This window comes from Pseudopodoces humilis, chromosome 2, assembly GCF_049639895.1.
Source record: "Pseudopodoces humilis isolate 2021_Gansu_Grassland_sample_001 chromosome 2, ASM4963989v1, whole genome shotgun sequence".
In the NCBI taxonomy this organism is placed as follows: Eukaryota; Metazoa; Chordata; class Aves; order Passeriformes; family Paridae; genus Pseudopodoces; species Pseudopodoces humilis.
The window spans coordinates 78,337,990-78,357,647 of NC_142201.1; the positions used below are offsets into that span (position 1 = coordinate 78,337,990).

At 37.7% G+C, this 19,658-nt stretch overlaps 1 protein-coding gene across 2 annotated transcripts in view; it reads left to right on the top strand.

Moving 5' to 3' along the window:
• Positions 1 to 19,658, top strand: part of SLC36A4 (solute carrier family 36 member 4) — an 86,705-nt gene that overhangs the window by 14,041 nt on the left and 53,006 nt on the right. For both annotated transcript variants that reach the window (XM_088052091.1, XM_005516188.3), the window contains exons 7-8: positions 6,166 to 6,393; positions 7,103 to 7,201. In XM_088052091.1, coding sequence (XP_087908217.1) covers positions 6,166 to 6,393; positions 7,103 to 7,201 — 327 coding nt within the window. The remainder of the gene's footprint in view (positions 1 to 6,165; positions 6,394 to 7,102; positions 7,202 to 19,658) is intronic.

Below are 19,658 nucleotides of genomic sequence, written 5' to 3' on the forward strand. Positions count from 1 at the left end.
CAACTAAACATTGCAGATGGATCACCACAACCACAAATGCCTTTACACATCTAAAGCAACCCGAAACCTTTCAAGAAAACCCAAATTTCTTCCCTACAGCCATCCATCACTGACAAAAACAAACCAAACCATGCCTATCACTTTTGTGACAGCTTCTTCTGCTTAAATTCCCCTGCTTTGTCTCTTGCTCTCCAGTCCTTCTAAGCTCTTTCTCATAGGAGGATTCTGTTGATGGGGTCCTGGGGGATGTTGGTCCTTCCTTGGGGCACACTTGGCAGTTGCAGTCAGCAGTTTGTGTCTGAGCACGTGGTTCATGGAGGGTCAGCCAGCACAGGGTGGGTGCTCAAACACAGGCATATTGAGCTTGTGGTGCTCTGTCTTCCACAGGCTTTTTGCAATTCCAGGACTCTACCAATGTGCTCTGCTGTGTTTTCTGCTCAGGAGACTATGGTTAGTCAGTTGTCATAAAGCTTAATGACAAGCTCTGGATCTGGGCCTGTATCCATATAAGCACTGGTGAGGCAGCACCTCGAGTTCTGTGTCCAGATCTGGGCCCTTCACTTTAAGAAAGACACTGAGATGCTTTAGTGAGTCCAGAGAAGGGCAGTGAAGCTGAGGAAGAGTCTAGAGAGTAAATCATATGAGAAGTGACTGAGGGAGCTGGGGGTGTTAAATATGGAGAAAAGGAGGCTCAGGAGTGACATTTCACTTGCTGCAACTGCCTGACAGGAGGGTGCAGCCAGGTGGGGGTTGTTTTCTCCCAGGCAGCCAGCGACAGGATGAAAAGACATAGCCTGAAGTTGTGCCAAGGCAGGTTAAGGTTGGGCATCAGAAAGCATTTCTTCATGCAAAGGGTCATTAAGCATTGGAACAGACTACATGTGGCGGTGGTGAAGTCACTCTTCCTGGAGGAGTTCAGGAAACAGCTGGACGTGGCACACAGTGCCATGGTCTAGTTGACAAGGTGATGACTGGTCAAAGGTTGGGATCTTGTGGGTCTTTTCCAACCCAAAAGTTTCTGTGACTGTCTGATTCTGTGTATGTTCCTGTGAGTAGCTAAGTGAGGAATAAGGTTGCTGAGCATTAATTGTCCGTATGGATTCTTACTCTACCCATAAGGCAGGCAACAGATGTCTTGGCATAGCTTACCTTAATTTAATTTAGAAAGAAGGGTGTCCCCTTGGACAGTTAGCACATAGAAGATTGCTTGGTTTTTTCATCCCATTGTGGATGAGTATTTATATTGTGTTTAAGAAGTGTTCCAAGTTCTATGGATGAAGATCTGTCATGATGAGGCAAATTTGTGTATTTGGAAGTTGGATACTCTGTAATTTGTATGTTGTGAGGGGAAAAAAAATCCCAGCCTTTAAAACTGTACTCCTACTGTCAGAATCTGTTGTTAAAGCTAAAAATACTACCTGATGTTCTTTTGCTGGCCTTCTGAAATGAGATCTTTAATGCATGCTTTGTAATGTAAGTTTAAATTAAAGCCTTTCTTATCAAATACTTACCTGATCAACTGGTTATGTATGTGGTGTGGCTTTAGACAAAATATGAGACTGAGTACTTGCTGACCTTGGCTTTTGTAGATTTGGAAAAAAAAAACAACCTAAGATGTTTTTCAGGAAACTTTGTGCTTTGTTGAGGAAAAATTGAAAGGTCTTACAGGAAGGCAACTGCTGCAAAAGAAGTAGCTGCAGAGACCTATAACATGGACCCTGTGGATGGGTGGATTAAAGTTATTAGCAGTTTAGAAGTTGCAGTTGAAAATGTACTTGATTTGGACTGCCCATTTGTGCTTGCTCTTCTGTGAGGGAGAAGTCTGATTTATTCCTGGCAATTTTCTATTGCAGAAATTAGTCCTGTAGAGGGCACCAAAGAACAAAAATTGGTATAGCCTAAATTTCTAATGATTTAGGGTAGTGAAAGGATGAGGAAGGTGAACAGAGGGAGTGAGGGGCGGGAAGGAGAGAATTAAGATAAAGGAAAAACACAGTAAAAATGCTACTAATTACTAATTGGCACACATTGACCAATACATTTGCATTATAATCTGTACTTTGCTCATCATATTTACATGTTGGTGTGTGCAAATTAAACCCATCAAATCTGGTGAAAACTTTTGCTGAGATTTTTCTGCATTGCATTAGCATTTCCCAGACACTGTGCTGCAAGATCGTATTTTCACTTATATTGAATAGCAAGCCAAGCTTTTCCTAAGGAATATTTTCCAGGAGCACCAAAGAAACTTAGACTGGGAACAAAAGGTCTGGTTAACTCTGTCAGGATGTAGTAAGAGGCTTGTGGGTGAAAGTGTTTCAGATTGTAGAAGAACAATAAAGCTGAAACACAAATCTTGAGGACTGACTGCAGCAAAGCTAGGGAAGGAACACATAGGAATAGGAAGAACAACCTGTGCTCGAAGGAACATGGTCCCCTTTCATATTGTAGTTGCTTTGCATTTCCTGCTTTGACAGCAGAAGACCCTGTGTCAAGAATTTTGGCATTTCATAGAGTCATGGAATTGATAAGGTTGGTTTTGCAAAGATTCTTATCAAGATTAACCAGTACTGCCATGTTCATTAATAAACAATGTTCCCAAGTGCGACATCCACACATTTCTTGAGCACTTAAAAGGGTGATGATCCCAAGACTTTTCCTGGACAATTTCCTCCAATACCTGACCACTCTTTTTAGTGAAGGAAAATTCATCAGCTTTCTCATGTATATTTGCTGAGTTCCCTGGAAAAGTGTCCTCTTTCATTGTTTGCTGATAAAGCTAAGAAAAGAAAACACCTTCTTGTTTTTTATGAGCATTTTTTTGGAACTTTAGCACCTTGAAGATGATCCATCAGTAGCATACTATGTAGTGGAATTCTGATTTATTTTACATTTTTTAGGGAAAAACATCACAAAACTTTGGAAATTGTGCTTAGTCATAAAACTGGATGTGTTAAAAATGTTGCAAAGTACAGTATTAAGTCGTAATGAAGTGCCAGAACTAAATGAACTGTGATACATTTATTTGGCCTGTTCATGCAAAATTACAGGGTTATAATATAGTCTTTATCTCTCTGATAACATAATGATTTTGTCCCAGATCTGGCCTTGTGTATTGCACTAGCTGTTGCTCTGAGTTGAGTAAGGAAGAAATTAGGAGGAACCAGTGGATTCAAGGACTGCTGTTTTGAGCTCACTAGATGTTGAAAAGTTCATAAAATTGCATGACAGAGTGTAGTTTGGGATACAGGCAAGGAAACAGTAGTCTCAGTTGAAGAGACTAAGGAAATGGAATTATTTCTTGCTTCTGAGATAGTTCCTGTAAGAAGGAAGATTGTTCATTGGTTCAACTGATTTTTTTGCAGCCTCTATTTGTGTATTGGTTTTCTGAGTGGAGAAGGAACTTGATATCTAGGTTTGCACAAGTGTTTGATCTTCCTGGATTCAGCTGAAGCAGGTTATGTTATGCTTAGGCTGTGTAAATGAGTGAAAAAAACTGTTTCAGACATCATACCAGTATGGTAAATTAATGCTTGAGTAACTGAAGTAACTCCTGATGAAATCCTGTGCCTGGGGACATCATTATGCTTACTGATTTCAGTAGCTATGTGCTTCCTTTCTAAAACCATAATGATATATCCTCATGTGGTTTGGGGAAATGTTTGAGACCAGATCATGTTACTTCGTTCAGGACAAAGACTGTTACATAGAGTGTGTGCTGTTCTTGGCTCAGCATGACTGCCACATGCAGTAGTGCACTAGCAGAGAGCAGCAGGGGGTTGAAAACAATTATTGTCCAGAATACAAATCTGAGACTAGGTTAGACAGAAAATGTGTCATAGTCCATCCTAACACAATCAGCAGTCAATTTGCACGGAACTAAACAGTGCATGAAAAAGTATAAAAACCCCAGATTCTTCATGCTGTTTTATATTTTGGTACTTTTGGAACAGTTTTAAGTGTTGTTTGATTAATTTTTAAAAGTAAAATTTAGGGGAATACTTTCAAAGTCATGGTGATGTTAGCCATCACCTGAAAAAGTTGGTATAATCTCATCTTCATTAGAGTTTTCCTTTGCTATTCTGCTGTCAGATCTCTCACAGCCAGTTGCTCCATTTTAAGAGGGAGAATAGTGATCTTTACTTTCTATAACTTCTGCATTTTACTTTCCAACTCAGCTTTCTTCTACCTGTCAGTAACTTGTGCCTGTTTGTTTAGTTCTTCCACAAGATGAACCCTTGCTGAATCTTATCTGGAGTGCCTCTTCTGAGTTAATGTATAGGATCCCTATTTACACATCTCAAAATCCACCTTTGCAGATTATTTTCTCTTGTGTTGTCTAGGCCCATAAGTGGCACTGCTCTGACTGGTGTTGTTAGAGCTGCTCTCTTGATATCTTGATACAAAGTTGATTTAAAGGTATATATGTCCACAAAAGAGAACAAACTGCATCCTCCTGCGTATTTTTATCAGTATAACTGTGACCATGAGTCTGAATTTGTACATGATGAGAGAGCACTAGATGCCACCTGTTAAAGTGAAAGGCCTAAAGTGCTTGTTCTGTATTTCTGTTTTAAGTATGGTGGGAAAGCTGGAAGCTTCCACAGAGAGCTTAACTTCATGTGGCATTAGGGAAGTGATTTGGTTAAGTGTTTGACTTATTACTTGGCAAAGATGAGTTATTGTAACTCTGTTAATTTGATTCTCAATGTAATTAGAACTTCTTTGTAGCTTTCTAAAATCAGTATCTTTATGAAAACTAACAGATGTTAAATATCTTGCAAGTGACACTTGAGATTCTTGTGAGGTAGAAACCATCAGTGTTTCCATAATGACCAGTGATGTTCTCAAATAAAGTGAGATTTCTGGAAAGCATGCAGTTGCAGAATTGTATCATTTAGCTTTCCCTTTTTTATTGTGGGAAGAAAAAAAAAAAAAAAGGAAGTACAGTGCTTTTGGTTGCAGACAGAATAGTTTTAAGTTAATTCACTCTCCCTGAATTTGTGGATTGTTTGAAACAATGGAAATCAAGCGAGTTTTTTCAGTTATATGTAAGTTTAGCATTTTTGTTTGTCTCTGTGCTATAAGGAATTTTTTTTTCACTGTCTGGGTATCTTTCTGTAGCCATCAAGCCAAAGACTTCATGCAGCATGAGCAAATTAAGTACAGCTACATACAGTATGTATGTACAGTATACAGTACAAATCATAAGCTAATTTGTAAGATGATGACTGCAATGGTAGAGAAGGAAAGGATACCTAAGGGAGACAGCATGATGAGATTTAAAATGAACTGAACTGTTCTCATTTTGCAGTGAGCAGAATAACCACCAGCTCTGGATATTTTGATTGTGGTGTGCACACAGCACAGATGGCTGCGTACATTTCCACAAAACAAATTTTTGGCAGTTGCAGCCACACTGACTTCTTCCCAAAAGAGAATCATGAATAGTCTCAAACTCAATCTTCTGATGTGCACTACAGGCAACTATCGTAATGTTATGTACAAAAAAACCCAATGCACTTTCACATTGTGTACTACTTTTAATTTATGGGCATTAGTTTATATCAGCTTATTAGATACAGGACTCTCACTTCTGTCAAGATCATGGTTTTTAAAGTTGAGTTAATGTTCATTAATAAAAAAGTGAAGAGTGAAAAAAATTCATTTGAACTAAATGAAAGACAGGCATGTTCATATTCTAACATTATTTTGTATGTATGCTGCTATGATGTGCATAGTGAAGGCATAAAGTTGTTAGGCACTGAACTCAGGTGCAATAACATTTTGTAATATAATGCCCTTACACTCCCTAGAAAAATTCAAACTCTTTAAGATTTAAGCCCAGATCTGTCTGGCTTGCTTCCAGTTTACCAGACTCTCCCTTTCTGATAAACTGCATGTGTGGATTTCCTCTTTAGTCAGTGGTGGGATAATGGTGCTTTCAAGTCCTAATTTAATAATTTGCCTTAAGTATGAAACACTTGCTGGAAGTGCCTTGTCTTCCCCTCTGCACTGAGAGTACATGTACAGGGATCTCAAAATTCCTGTCACTCACCAGGTAAAGCAGAGAGACAAATTTCCCTATAGGAGAACAGCAATTTGACCATATACTCACTGCTGCCACTGTTTAACATGTTTGTTTTGTTTTTTGTTTTAATAAAGGTCCATGAAGGATTCTTGGAAAGTAAGATTGCTCCTATGAATGCTAGTACCACTGGCAGTTCCTCTGAGAAAAGGAATACTGATTTACGAATATACATGCTGTGCTTCCTGCCTTTCCTGGTCCTCCTGGTCTTCATTCGTGACCTTAAGAGCTTGTCCTTGCTTTCATTGCTTGCCAATCTGTCCATGGCTGTCAGCCTGGTGATTATTTACCAGTATATTGTTAGAGTAAGTATAAAAAAAATTATTACCTGTTTTTTTTCAGTGTGGCAAGTTAGGTTTGTTGAATATGGCAGTTGGTTTCTGATAGATACCTACTGACTGACAATTTATGAAAGGCAGCATTATCTTGTATTTGAGGCATCTTAATTTAAGGTAATAAAAATATGTATTTTGATGATTGGGAAGTGGAGGATGGGGAGAAAGGCAATGAGAGATATAAGCTGGGCAAGGAGGCAGGAGAAGTTATGAAAAGAAAAAATTGGGTAAGATAGTAATTAATCATTCTGCAGAACTTTGTCTTGTATTATAGAGATGTTCTTTTAGTGTCGCTCACAGTTATGAAGAATATCTGTGCAGTATGAAAGCAGGTTAGAACGAGCAGTACACTAAGGAGTTTGCAGAAGATAAGACTTGAGATGAGCACTTTTCCTTCTGTTTTAATTGATGCTCCCTTATACACACCAATGTGATACTTTAAATGCAAAAATTTCTAGTGACAGCGATAGAACCTAGAATAAATAATCTGCAAGTTTCTGTGTGGGAAGATGGTATAAATGTGTATAAAGGACTAAGTTTGGGAGGAAAACCAGGGATTGTAAATAGCAATGTATACACCACTGTCAACATGTACCGAGTTTTCTTTCGTGTAACATAATGTGTCAGTTAGAATTGTAGGAAGAGGTAGTAATGAGCTGTTTTGCTTTGTTCTCTTCAGGATCTAGCAGATCCTCGAAAACTGCCTCCTGTGGTTGGATGGAAGAAATACCCATTGTTTTTTGGGACAGCAGTATTTGCTTTTGAAGGAATCGGTGTGGTAAGTGCTTTTTAGACTCTTCAAAATCACTGGTTCTGTGCTGGGGATACAGGTAGTTTTACTCCTGTTGCTATTTGATTGGTTTTGTTGAAGCACTAATCTCCTGTGTTGGTATGAAAAGGATTAATTTGTCTGGTCAAATAAGGTGAAAATTGTCGACATAACATCCCCATCACTTGGGTGCTTAACCCAATTCCAGATTGCAAAAATGACTTCAGTCTCAAATAGTTAGTGTCAGGAAAATCCACAAACACCTGAGGTTTATGTCCAAAAAGGAGACAGAGGAGTCCTGCGACTTTATTTAAATAAAGGGACAACATCCTCTGGGGCACACGCCCATGGCGTTTTCTCTCTCGATGTTTCAGTGAGTGCAGCCTCCTTTTCTCCTAAACTCACAGCTGTATGTTGCCTCTTCCTTTCCCCATTGGCTGAGGTCCTGGATAGTTACAGCCTTCCCAAACAGCCTACCACATATTCCATCCTTGACCCTACTATTTTACCCCAAAGTTCAGAAGTTTAGGCTTGTGCAGACCCACTTGGTTGTTTCAGGAGCCAAGTTGCCAGGGCTCTGTAATGGACCTGCTGCCCAAAGTCAGTAGAGACATTAAGACTTATTTCAAAGATGTTAATACCCATCCCTTCACCCATCAAATTATTTATAAAGACATTAGCTTTCCTTTCATTAGGTAACCACTTTTGTTCCACATGATATATTTTAAAAGGTAGCTAAAGAGGCTTCTGGGAATGGTAGGTCATAAATTGTTGGGAAATTACTGTGTATGCTTTATTTGCTATATATAGTTACATACTTAAGCAAGTGTTATCCTTAAAGTGTATGCTTAAAATTAAAAAACAACCAACCAACCCCTCCTTCTTTTCCCACCCCATCCCCCAAGAAAACCCTGAACAAACCCAAACTAAAACAACCCCAAAGTAGCATGCAATTAATCTGAAATGATTGTCTGTCACTCATATAACACAGCAGATTTTCAGGTCTGTTTTCTTTTTTGGATTTGTTAACTCTGACTTAAACCAGATTATTTTACCTTGCTGCTGTGTTATCAGTAGCAGAAGAGCTGAATAAGAAAACCTTTTAACAAAGTGTGTTTGCAACCTATTTTCCACTGTCTCTCACATATGAACTGATTGATGCAGAGGTTTAGCTACCATATATCTGAGTGTATCTGAACATCTTTCCTTTTGTCATTTGGAAGTTTCATTATAGGAAATCAGCTGTTCGCCTGAGATTATTGATACCTACAGGTCTTGAGCAAAAAAACCTCCCCAGGCTCAGAGAATCAGATTGGACTACACTAAACTTGTTACTCTTAGGTTATATAGTCTGCCTGGGACAGACTGCACTTGCTGTGTGTGTTATGCACAGTAGGTCTGATGCTTGTCCCAGTTGTATCAGGTTTGCTCATGTACTGCATAGCACACAGGTATTTGTAGCCAGAGAATCCCAACTGAGAGTCCTGTAAGCCTCAGGTAGGTAATGAAGACTTATCATTTGGTAGCAGTATTTTACTGAATTACAGCTAGGAAATTGGTTTATGGTAATTATTTTCTGGCACGTTAAATCCCAAATTGGACAGCTCCTTAAATTTACATCAGCATTGACTTCTGATATAAACCTTTTAAAGAACGGCCCAGAGCATTTTCTTATTTGGCACCCTGGTTATTATTAAGGACATCTTTAAGAACTCCAAATTTTTTTCTCTGTATTATTGAAGAGCTTAATGATATAGGGTTTATTCTATTTGTACCTTTAAAATGTAAAAATACTACTTTATATTTAGATATTAATGTTATATAGGTACTGCATATATTTCTGCATAGGGTGGCTCTGTTTTTCACTTGGTCATAATTTACTCCCTCTTCAAAGCAAATGGAAAGCATGGTTAAGTTTTCACCTTGTTATTAGTATTTGCAAACTGATTAAATGTTTATGTCTGTTATGGTTCAATACACTTTGTGTGTGTGCTTACATTACACAAAACCGTTAATATGATGTAGCTACCTTTAAAAATGGAAATGAAAGTGAAAATCTGTACCTTAATGTCTGTTCCTTATATGCGGAATGATACTAAGATGTCCCTGCCTCTAGGGGAGATTTTGGACATGCAGAATGTTTGTTGTGCATGCTTATGCTGTATTTGTGTGCACTATAGAGAAAATTTGAAGAAAAAACTGTTTAATATATTTGAATAATCAGAACTAAACAAAATTGTTGAAGCATGAAATAAAAAAAAGTAAGTGAAGCAAAGCAAGACAAGACATTTCCTCTTTACATAACTAATATTTAATATAATTCTTGGTGAATTATTTAATTGATAACTAGTTATTACAGCTCAGCAAGTTACCATTATAAAGCTGTTGTATAGCTGGTGTGTGGTAAGTTGTTACCCCGTCTTACTGTCATTCCTATATCCATGTGGTTGAGTTCTGGTAAGGAAAAAAAAGCTCCATTTAATTAGATTGGTTCCTTGGTCTACTCTGTCTCACTGCAGGCACTTAAAATGGATTTATGTAATCTTGGTCTTGGTTTTAAAGACTTGATTTTATATTCTGTTCTGGAATGTCTTGCAAATATCTCATATTACTCTGAAGCTGTCTGAACATGGCATTATAAACAGAAGCCTTAAGATCTTAATTCTCAGAAAAGTTGATTTTGATTGCTTAATTTTATACAATAAGTTGGCCTGAAACAGTTATGAGGTCTCATTTTCCTTCTCCTTGAATCTGAATGTGTGTTTTGCCAGTTCTCATTTTGAGAGCTGCCAGATTACTGGGTGTTATGAAAAGGGACAAAGAAATGCTGAGGTTTCGGGCTGGTGCAGTCATCTTAAGCAGAACCTGACAAGAGAGGAAAACTGTTCTCAGTGTGTTTGCTTGGGTTTTTTTCATCCCATTGTTCCAAAAGATGTATATTAACTTTTTTTTTTTTGGTTTAGCACTTTTCATCACTTAAAATATGACTATAGTTCATTAGTAACTAATGAAAATTAGTGACACTAATAAATAAACTAATAATAAAACTAATAATAAAACAGAAGACCTGTTCACTAAATGGAATGTGTTTCAGAGAGCTGCAATGATTCAGCACGTTCCTACTAGAATTTTCTTCTTGATCTCAAGAGACCATGTTTGTCTTACAGATGATGAGTGTATGAACATGGGTTTTGGTTGAAATCTATAATTAGCTCAGGACTGGTTAGCTGTCACAGTGTTATAAGAAAATCAGCAGTATGGAATTTGGAATATTCTTGCTTTGACTGTAGACAATCCCTAAATAAATAGACTTGAAGAACCTCAATTTTACTGACTTGAGTCTTTAATAACTCAAAGGTGGACTATTTATAATTGAAATATAGAATCTCAAACCAAGGTAGTGCCTAGAAAGTAACACTTGGGTAACTAAGAGGTAAACATTTCATCAGCCAGTGTTATAAAAGTATTTTGAGATGTTTTTCATTAAAATAAAAACAATTAATATGATGAATTGATTATATTAATGTGATGAATCGAGCTGTTCATATCTGCCTGTGAGATCAGTCTAGACTCTTATTTGATGGCAGGTTTGAACAATTTTGTCATTTTGCTAAAGTCCAGGCAGGTTGTTTTTTTGTTGCTACAACTGCTGTAGCAGTTTGTGCTATTGAAGAGCTGATTAATGTTAATTCATGCTACACTCTGAGTGATGCTTGTAACAGGATTAAGGTGTGCTGCAGTCAGTTGCTTGTGCTATTCATTTAGTTGCTGCCTTTTAGAGATGTCTGTAAAAATGGGGTTACTGCAGATTGGTCTAAGGTTGCTGCTGCAAATGGTGGCTGTCTTGACGGCTGGGTGGGGATCGTTACTGTGTGGGAACAGCAGAAGATGGTAACTCAGTGACCCCGAGTTACCAAACAGCAGCTGAGAGCTCAGTACTGTCAGTCTCGGGGTTACCATTCATAGTGTTGAGAGTTGCTTTGGGATTTCAACACTTGTAAGTTTAGGTTTTGAGATCATCAGGGTGACCTTCTGAAAATCCTACTGACTAGTGACATCAGTTCGGTTTGTGGAACAGCAGTGGCAACAGAAATGCAGTACTCTTAAGTGGATTCAACAAACCATGTAAGATATTTGGTTTTGTTTAAGCTTTCAAGTGAGGATTCCAGTTCAGCGGGCAGAATGTTGATTTGGAAGCGAAGAAAATGTATATTCAGCCTGCTGTGAACCTTTTTGAATACAGGATTGTGTACAGGGCTGGGAGATTCTGCAGCTACTGCTTTCCCTCTGTAGTTTGATTCTCTCTGGCTGTGGGTTCCCTGTGCCAGATAATGCTGCCTGGCAAATCATGGGGCTGGTGTTCAGTCCACAGAAGAGAATACCAATGCTACTACTTGAATACAGGAGCTGTGGGTGATGTAGTAGAGTGAAGATGTCTTTCACAGAAGATGCAACTGTCTTCTGTGAAAGCATTATTTTTTAAGAACCACGTTTGAGTGGCTCTTTCATGTTCCAAAGGTGAGTAGGCCTGGTTTTAAAATTAATGTGAGATTTTGTTACTGAATTAAAAGTAACTTCAGATTAAGTTTGCCCAAAATGAAGTTAAGAGTCCTGAACGTCCTTTTTAGAAGGGTGTAAACCAACACCTTCAGGCTTGGCTCTGTCTGTAGCATTGCCATGTGCAGGTAATAGCTTTGCATAATGTTGTGCTTATGTCATACCAGTTACACTTAATGAATATTTTGAGTCAAAAGTCTGATTGTGTTTCTTGTTCTAGATATAGAAAACCAGATTCAAATGTGGAAGTGATATTTTATAATAAGCTTCAGGAGGAAGAAGCAAGCAATAGAATCATAACATTTAAACAAGAAATATAATTTTCCTTCTCCATTACATATAAATATGCTAAGTTAACTACAGCTTTTACAACTGAGTATGAATTTTTTCCCTCCTGTTGAGTCCTGCAGACAGATTAAGCTTAGTGAAGAGAAAAACATTACTTTCCAACATTAATTTCAGGTCTGGAAAATAAGACTTCTTATATTTTGGCCTATTACTTGAAGATGTCTATTCAAACTGCTTTTGAACTTGGATATCACAGCTTTGCAGCCGAAGATAGGGTGGTATTTGTATACCAGAAGACAGGCTCTGGAATCACATTAGGCAGCAGCTAACCAATTCCAGAAGATTTAAAAAGAAAACTAAGTGGATTATCATTTTAAAATGTCATTATTTGGATTTTGAAAGTAATGCAGATGAGCTTGTTAGGCCTGTGGCTTTGAGATAAAAGCCTCTCATTGTCAAAAACTCTTCTGACAGATTAGTATTGTCCTTAAAAAAAAAAAAAAAAAAAGAAACCAAATGGCATGATTCCCTTGTCCTTAAGACCAGACTGTATTTGTCAGAAGCAGACATTTAACAGGTAACATGACATCGTCTAAATCTACTTGCGGCATCAGCCCTTTGGACCAAGGTATGTCAATTCCATAGGTGTTCTTTTGGGATGATGCAAAGGCTTGTATCCTCAAAATATGAAAGGTGGGACTTCTCTGAGGATGTTTTAATATTTGGACAAGCAAGTGTAGCTGACTGGATTTGATGACTGAGGAGATGACCTACTACTAAACGTACATAGTAAATGTGAACTTTAGATGTTGCGTTACCAAGAAGTGCTATAGCTACTGTGCAAAATTAGGAAACAATTATGAGCAAATGTGTTAGAAACAGAGAATGTTGCTATATGAAGCAGATAAAAAGATGTTGTATCAGAAACTGTAAAAAATAAATATCTGCCCAATTCAGATGAATGTTGATAAAGTATCAGACAAGTTGATACCACCTCTTCATCAAGTTAAATATTCCTTACCAGTAATTTGCACTTCCTGAGAATGGAGAAACTTGCTTTCACCCTGGAGAATCATTTGTTTGCACATATTGTACTTTTATTACTTCTTATTTAAAGGCAATTCTTAATAACACAAAAAGGCCTCCTAGGATAACTTCCTTTCAGGTAGTATCCCACATGCGTGCTTGCAAAATTCAAATGTTTCTTTTTCCTTAGAAAACCTAAGATACACATGCATGGCAGAACAAACATTTTAAAACAAATATTTTAAGTTTACTGGCCTGGAACTTTTCTTAATCATTATGTTGCTGGTGAATTTGGAGAAGGGGGCAAAGAGCAAGAGTGACAGAGAGCCAAGTTGTCGTGCTCTGCCTTGCCAGCTTATGGCAGGTAGGTTTTGGGGTCCGAGACACAGCTTCAGTGAGGTACAGAAGCTAATTTTCCTTTTCGATGTGAGCCAGTCTAATATGGAAGACTTGTCTTCCTGAATTATAAATGCAGTAGAGGCAGAGTGATACACATATGATTTATGCTGATATTATGTATAATTAAGAAACATAGCTAAATAATTTTGGGCAGGAATATTTATCCAGTTTATTTTGCTTTTTTTGGAGCAGTAATTTTTGTCCCCTTGGCCCATCGTTCTGTAAGTCTTCTAAACTGCAGCATTTTTGAACTTAGTTGTGATGGTTGGATAAGATTTCCTTTCTGTTATGTTCTGAGTAAGTACTTACCTGCAGTGTATGGAATTATCTAAGTAGTATTTAAGTGTAAGTCTTCATGATGTGACAAAGATTTTGAATATACCCTGAAGATGCAGAAATTTTAATAACTTCCTGGAGAGAGCAGCTAGCTAGAATAAATACTCGCATCTTTGGTTTTAGACTTTCATGTCTGTCATTTAATTAGCAGCATCTTAACTTTACCATCTATAATAGGCTCTGTGCAGGTTTTTCATTGATGAAGGTACCATTGCAGTGTGTGCACATGGTTGTGTCTTTATGTAAAAATAAATAAAGTTTAAGTTCTAGTTTACCTCTTAAATATTTTGCCAACATATTTATTTTCTAATTTAAATCTATTGTAAATCATGAATAATTTACATGTATTGAATCAAGGATGATGGAGACAAAAGCTGGGAAAAAATGTTATTGTATGGCTGAAAATACTAGGTATTAATAGACCCATCAGTTTGTCGAAGGAATTTTTAACTCAGTAATGTTCTTGAATGTTCGCTGAAGAATACCTTTCCTAAACCTAAAATATTTTGTTAATTCATGTTCTCCCAGAGCTGAGAGCCCTAATAACATACTGCTGAACACTTCTGCAGGCATTGGGATTGGCTCCCTAATAAACATCTTGGTTGAAAAATGTCGTGGTTGGCGGTTGGTCAGAGTGCTGTGACCTGCCTGGAGAAGCGTCCGTAAAAGGAAGTCGGGGCACAGGCACATCCGCACTCCTGTGTGTGATTTCAGCTGTTTGACATTTGGGCAGTGCAGAAGGAGGGATGGAGTCCTCTTGTGGGGCTCCACAGAGAATCTTTATTGAGCTTCTGCCTTGAAGGGGTCCAGGGACAAGGAGACTCTCATTCTCTCGGTGGAAGGGAGAGAGCTCAAGTGAGTGAGAGAGCCCCAGATAGTCCGAGGATACGGGGTTATGTAACAAAAGCAGGGGGTGGGGTAGAACAACAGGGCCAATGGGATGAGGGCACAGGGGTGGAATGAGGGGGAAGGGCCAATGGGATGCATTGAATCTGCATGCAACAAAAAGACATGCTGGGAGAAGCTTCTTCCTCACCCTAACAAAGAGGGGGTTACTGCCTTAGGGGTTTTCCCTCCGGGGAGTGCTGTGGACTCTACCTGTTGGCCCACTGGCCTCCACAGAAAAATGATACTGAATTGTCAGGAGCAGCAGAAGAAAGAATCCTAAAAGAAATGGGAGAGGTGGAAAGGAAAAATGTTGTAATGGTGAAGGCATTTGGAATGAGAAGAAGTGATGTGGTGTGTGTTCTTCAACTTTGTGTATTTGACTTGTGTTTGACCTGTGTGAGTGCTTCATGGGAAAGGTGATGAGTAGTGCAGCTGTCAAGGTGGTGCACCCTCAAGGCAAGCTGAAGTGTATGGAATTGTTTCAAGAAAAGTAAAATTGTCAGTGTTTTCCTTCTATTTGGATTGATTGGGGTTTTTTTTTCAGAATTGGGTGGTTACTTCTTTCAGTGATGGCCATGTAAAATGTGACATGCGAAACACTTTCTGTGTTGGGGTCCTATTGTTTTTTAGCTGTTGATCCAGGGGTGTACATGGCTGTATTTTCAAGGCTCTTATCCCAGGGCAGAGAAATTTCTGTATTTAGAGTTAAACAATTTTGTAGATCCTTAATCCCATTTCTTGTGATGCTCATTAATCCTCAGTGGAAACCACTGTAATTTATTTTTCACTTCTGTGGTAATGGAATTTGTGCAGCCCTGTGCAGGTCCTTGCAATATGTGTATACTTGTGTGTCCCTTTAGAAGCTAAAGCAACATATGGGTGGAGGAGCATTTCAGATAGAAGACAAAAGACCTTTTGGGAAGACATTTTATTTTAAATCACTTGCAATGAAACAGATTGAGGTTTGTAAATTTTTTGTCTCTTGCCTGCAAAGAAGCAGGTATGGATAGGTGAGAACTTAGTAATCATTATAACTTATTTTGAGGGGACTTAAATTCAGCATGGGTTTGGTCATTGGCTGGAATAAATATTTAAATGTCATTGCAGCTTTGGGAAATTTCATTTTTACCTCCTGAGCTAGAAAGACTCCAGAAATACACAATCATATAGTACATCTTTATGTATTATTGCAGTAGATTGAAATATACCCTCCAGCAACGTTTGCATTTCTAAGTAATTTTTTGTTTTATCACTTTCCCTGTAGAAATTTTGAGAGTAGCATAACTTATACAGAACATATTAGACCACAGTACTGTATAGTCTGTAGGCTGCAGTCCAAGTGACTGGGGGCTGGAACTGTCTGATAAATTCAAAACATAATTTTCTATTAACATATATCTTTTGCTGGATAAAATTGCATACTACTGTAAAGGCCAGAAAAGCATATAACACTTCAGTGATTTTGACAGGACAGATATTCAAAAATACTTAAAAATATTGGTGACTGAACTAAAAAGCTACTTTATCATTTTCAGTTTGCATCGGAGAGAAAGTTTTTGGATTATGTTCACAAGGTCACATAGGACATGATAATACACAAACCTGCAGAACTTCTGTTAAATTTCAGAGCAAGCTAAAGATTAAATAAATATAATAATGATGTGATAAATAAACTTGAACATTACAAAAGAAAAAAGAACCCCTGGATGAAATGCAAGTTTGGATGGTAAGCTAAATAAGATTTACACAATTCCTTCAAGCATTGTTAAATCAAGGCCATCAGAATAGGGAGGTAGATTGGGTTTGTTTTTCTGTGTAGGTGAGTAATTCTTTTTCTAGGTGAAACAAGTGGAAAGGGGCTTTACTGGAATCTGAGGAGATTGGTTTTTGGAGTGATTGGAATTGCTCAGCAGATTTCAGAAGGCAGTGTGTTCTTTAGTAAGAACTTGTCTTCTGGATTTATTTATTTCATATAAAACTTTTACTATAAAAAATTATGTACAGTGACCATTTGGCTTACATTTTTCCTTGGGTAATAGTAGCTGCCCTTTTGCTTGCAGTCTTAAGGTATCTGTTAAGGAAAATTGGATTGTTTATGGTACGTGTTCCAAATAGTGATGTTCTCTAGCTTACCAAAGAGAGTGAGCTTTAAAACAGTATCTAAAAGTGATGGAGTAGAAGCCTGTTGCTCAAAATATTGCATCTGTGCAGTGCAAGAGGAGATGCACTAGGACAGGCAAGCAAACATGGCAGTATAATAATGATGTATGTTGTTATTATTCTTTTACTTCATGAAACTATACTTTTTTCTTCAGACAGTCCCCCTGTAGGCTGTGTGGTTGTAAATCCACCTTTCAGTGAGCAGATGAATTCATTGGTACCTTCTGCAAACAAGAAGGAATGGGCCAGGCCTGTGCTGCATTGGTTAGCTGAGGATTTAATATTTTGCCTTTGGAGGTCAGGTAGTAGAATTTAAGTTTACATATCTTGAATACCTTTGATACCAGCTTTTTTTGCTTTGACTGAACAGAGCTTTATTTTGCTGCTGTAGGGTATGATTAGAGATAGATTTTTTCCCCCTGAGTAAATTAATAAATATATTTAATTTTCCAAAATTCTTGAGTTGTCTCTAGCTTAAGCTAGTCAAAACTTCTATATAGCTATCTACCTGAAATACTTACTTTAAAAGTGCAGGGGATAAAGGATGTCCATTTTAGTGTGATTTCCTGAGAAATGGAAAGATGACTATATGTATTTAAGCATTAAGCATGTCTGCTCTTAAGCTATCCATCACAGGATTAGCTTTCAGTGGCTGTGAAAATTAAAATAAAAGTTTATCTGACTGCCTGCGGGTTGAATCCTCTTGTTGTTGTTGTTGGTTTTTTTTGTTTTAGTTTCAGGAAAAGTACAGTCCAGATTTCTGATTAAAATTAGGTAGTCCCCTGCAGCTTATTTGCAGGAAGACTGTGAATGTAGTAGCATATTCAAGACAAGGGATGAGAAGGCAATGGTATTACTGGGAATGTTTATACCTACTTCAGGCAGCTTGAAATGAAGGGGAAAGCACTTTGCGTAATGGATGATATCAGATTAGCCAGGTTATTTCAAAAATCCAGTTATAATTCTTTGCCAGTTAATTATGGGTACTTTTGAATTTATTTGGTGGATGAAAGCAAGATGTACTGCGCTTGTTTTGCAATTTTAAGAAACCAAAGGTTGATTGTAACTAAAAACCAGTAAGTTTCAAGGAGTATAATAGCAGTAATGTGTGCAAATGTCTCAAAATTATAGGAAAAAACTGTGTAGCAGGCGACAGAGAAAAATGATGGAGAGTTTATTCAGCAAGGAGGAAAAAAAAAGGATGGAAATTGCAAAATTATGAAAAGAAAAAGCTTTGTCTAAAATATCTGATTTCATAGGTGTTTAGGGTTTTGACAGGGACCAGCGTGAAGTGAAGGAGAAAGAGCTCGAAGGAAGCACAGCGTGGATATCAGAAACACAGAAGAGAGTAATTAAATAAAAAGGTTAAAAAACATATCTTTGAAACTGAATCTTGACACGTCTCACCTCCTGGTTCCAGAAAGGAAGCAATAAAACCAGAACTAAGAAGCTTTTGTGAAAAGAACTTTGTCTCTTGCATTCAGATGAAACCTTAGCTTTTTCTGAAGTCATTGCAAGAAGAAGTATCCAGGGACTGGAAAGAAATTTTACAGTGAAGTTCTATCCAGTAGCTGCCTGCCAGTGACTCAGTGTCAGAACAAGCACTGGCTCACATCACATCTTCCAGCAGCCTCTGTCTCCTTGTGAAAACTCCACTGATCTTTTAGATCCTGATGAGCTTCAACAGCTTAGGGAGCTGGGTGTTTGTGTAATATACATGTGATTGGTTGTTACTTGGCATCATGTTAATCCCATGAGTTACAGAACTTTTTAGCTTGTTTGCAGTAGGTGATACTGGATGCTCTATAAAATCTGGCTCAAGTTCTTTGAATAATTTCTTTGGGGATGAGTTTTACTGAGGGAAGCATCTCCTGCAATGACAACTGTCTTGAGATTGCTGTTGCTGCTCAGAGAGGGTACTTGAACCTGGGAAGGCCCGTGGTGAGCTGGGAAGGGACGCTCTCACCTGGACTGAGTGATGCAGGAAAGGCTGCATTATCATTCTCATTTGTTCAGTCTTGGAGGCACATGTAGTCCTGATGCTAACTCAAGGATAAACCGAGAGGAATTAGAGTTTTTAAATGTAATTTCAAGATCTACGTATGTTAATGGGTCTCTCACCAACAGTCTTATTATCCTGTATTTCTTTTAGTGTCTCATTTCCTTAAACTCAGCAAAAATGAAAGGTGTAACGTTAAAGAGAGGATGATGATATGAGAACATGAGTTTAAATGGGTGTATTTTATTCTGATTTACTCATAAGTATACAGGAAATGATATTGCATTTAATGAGTAAACTTGGTTTAGTGATAGTTAAAAAGCAGAGTGTGTATGCTTAAGAGCATTGCCCTGTAATGGTTTTAAATTGGTTTTATTTTTTTAATGTTTTTGTTTTCTTGGAGAAACACAGGTCTTCTGGGTTTGAATGCTAAACTGGTTGGGTTTAAATGCTAAAGAGTAAAAATTTAAGTATAGTTAGAAATTTAAAAAGAAAATTTCAATACTTTCTTTGGACTCAAGCACATTGAACACAGTATGTGCCACTAGTCCTTTCCTTTATTTATGAACTAGTTTTCAGCTAGAGAATTGTATGATAATCTTGTCTGCCTGTAAAAAGAACTTTGGTAAAATGTAAAAAGATTAAAAAGGTAGATATCCTGGTCAGAGTCTGTTACAGACCACATCTCTTTTTGTATTCTTCCTGCTGCTCAACACTCATTTAAAAATTGATTTAATTTTTGAAACTCTTTGTTTATATTTTGCATTCCCCACCAGATCAAGTTACAGTCCAAGCTCAGGTTCTTTTCTGGAG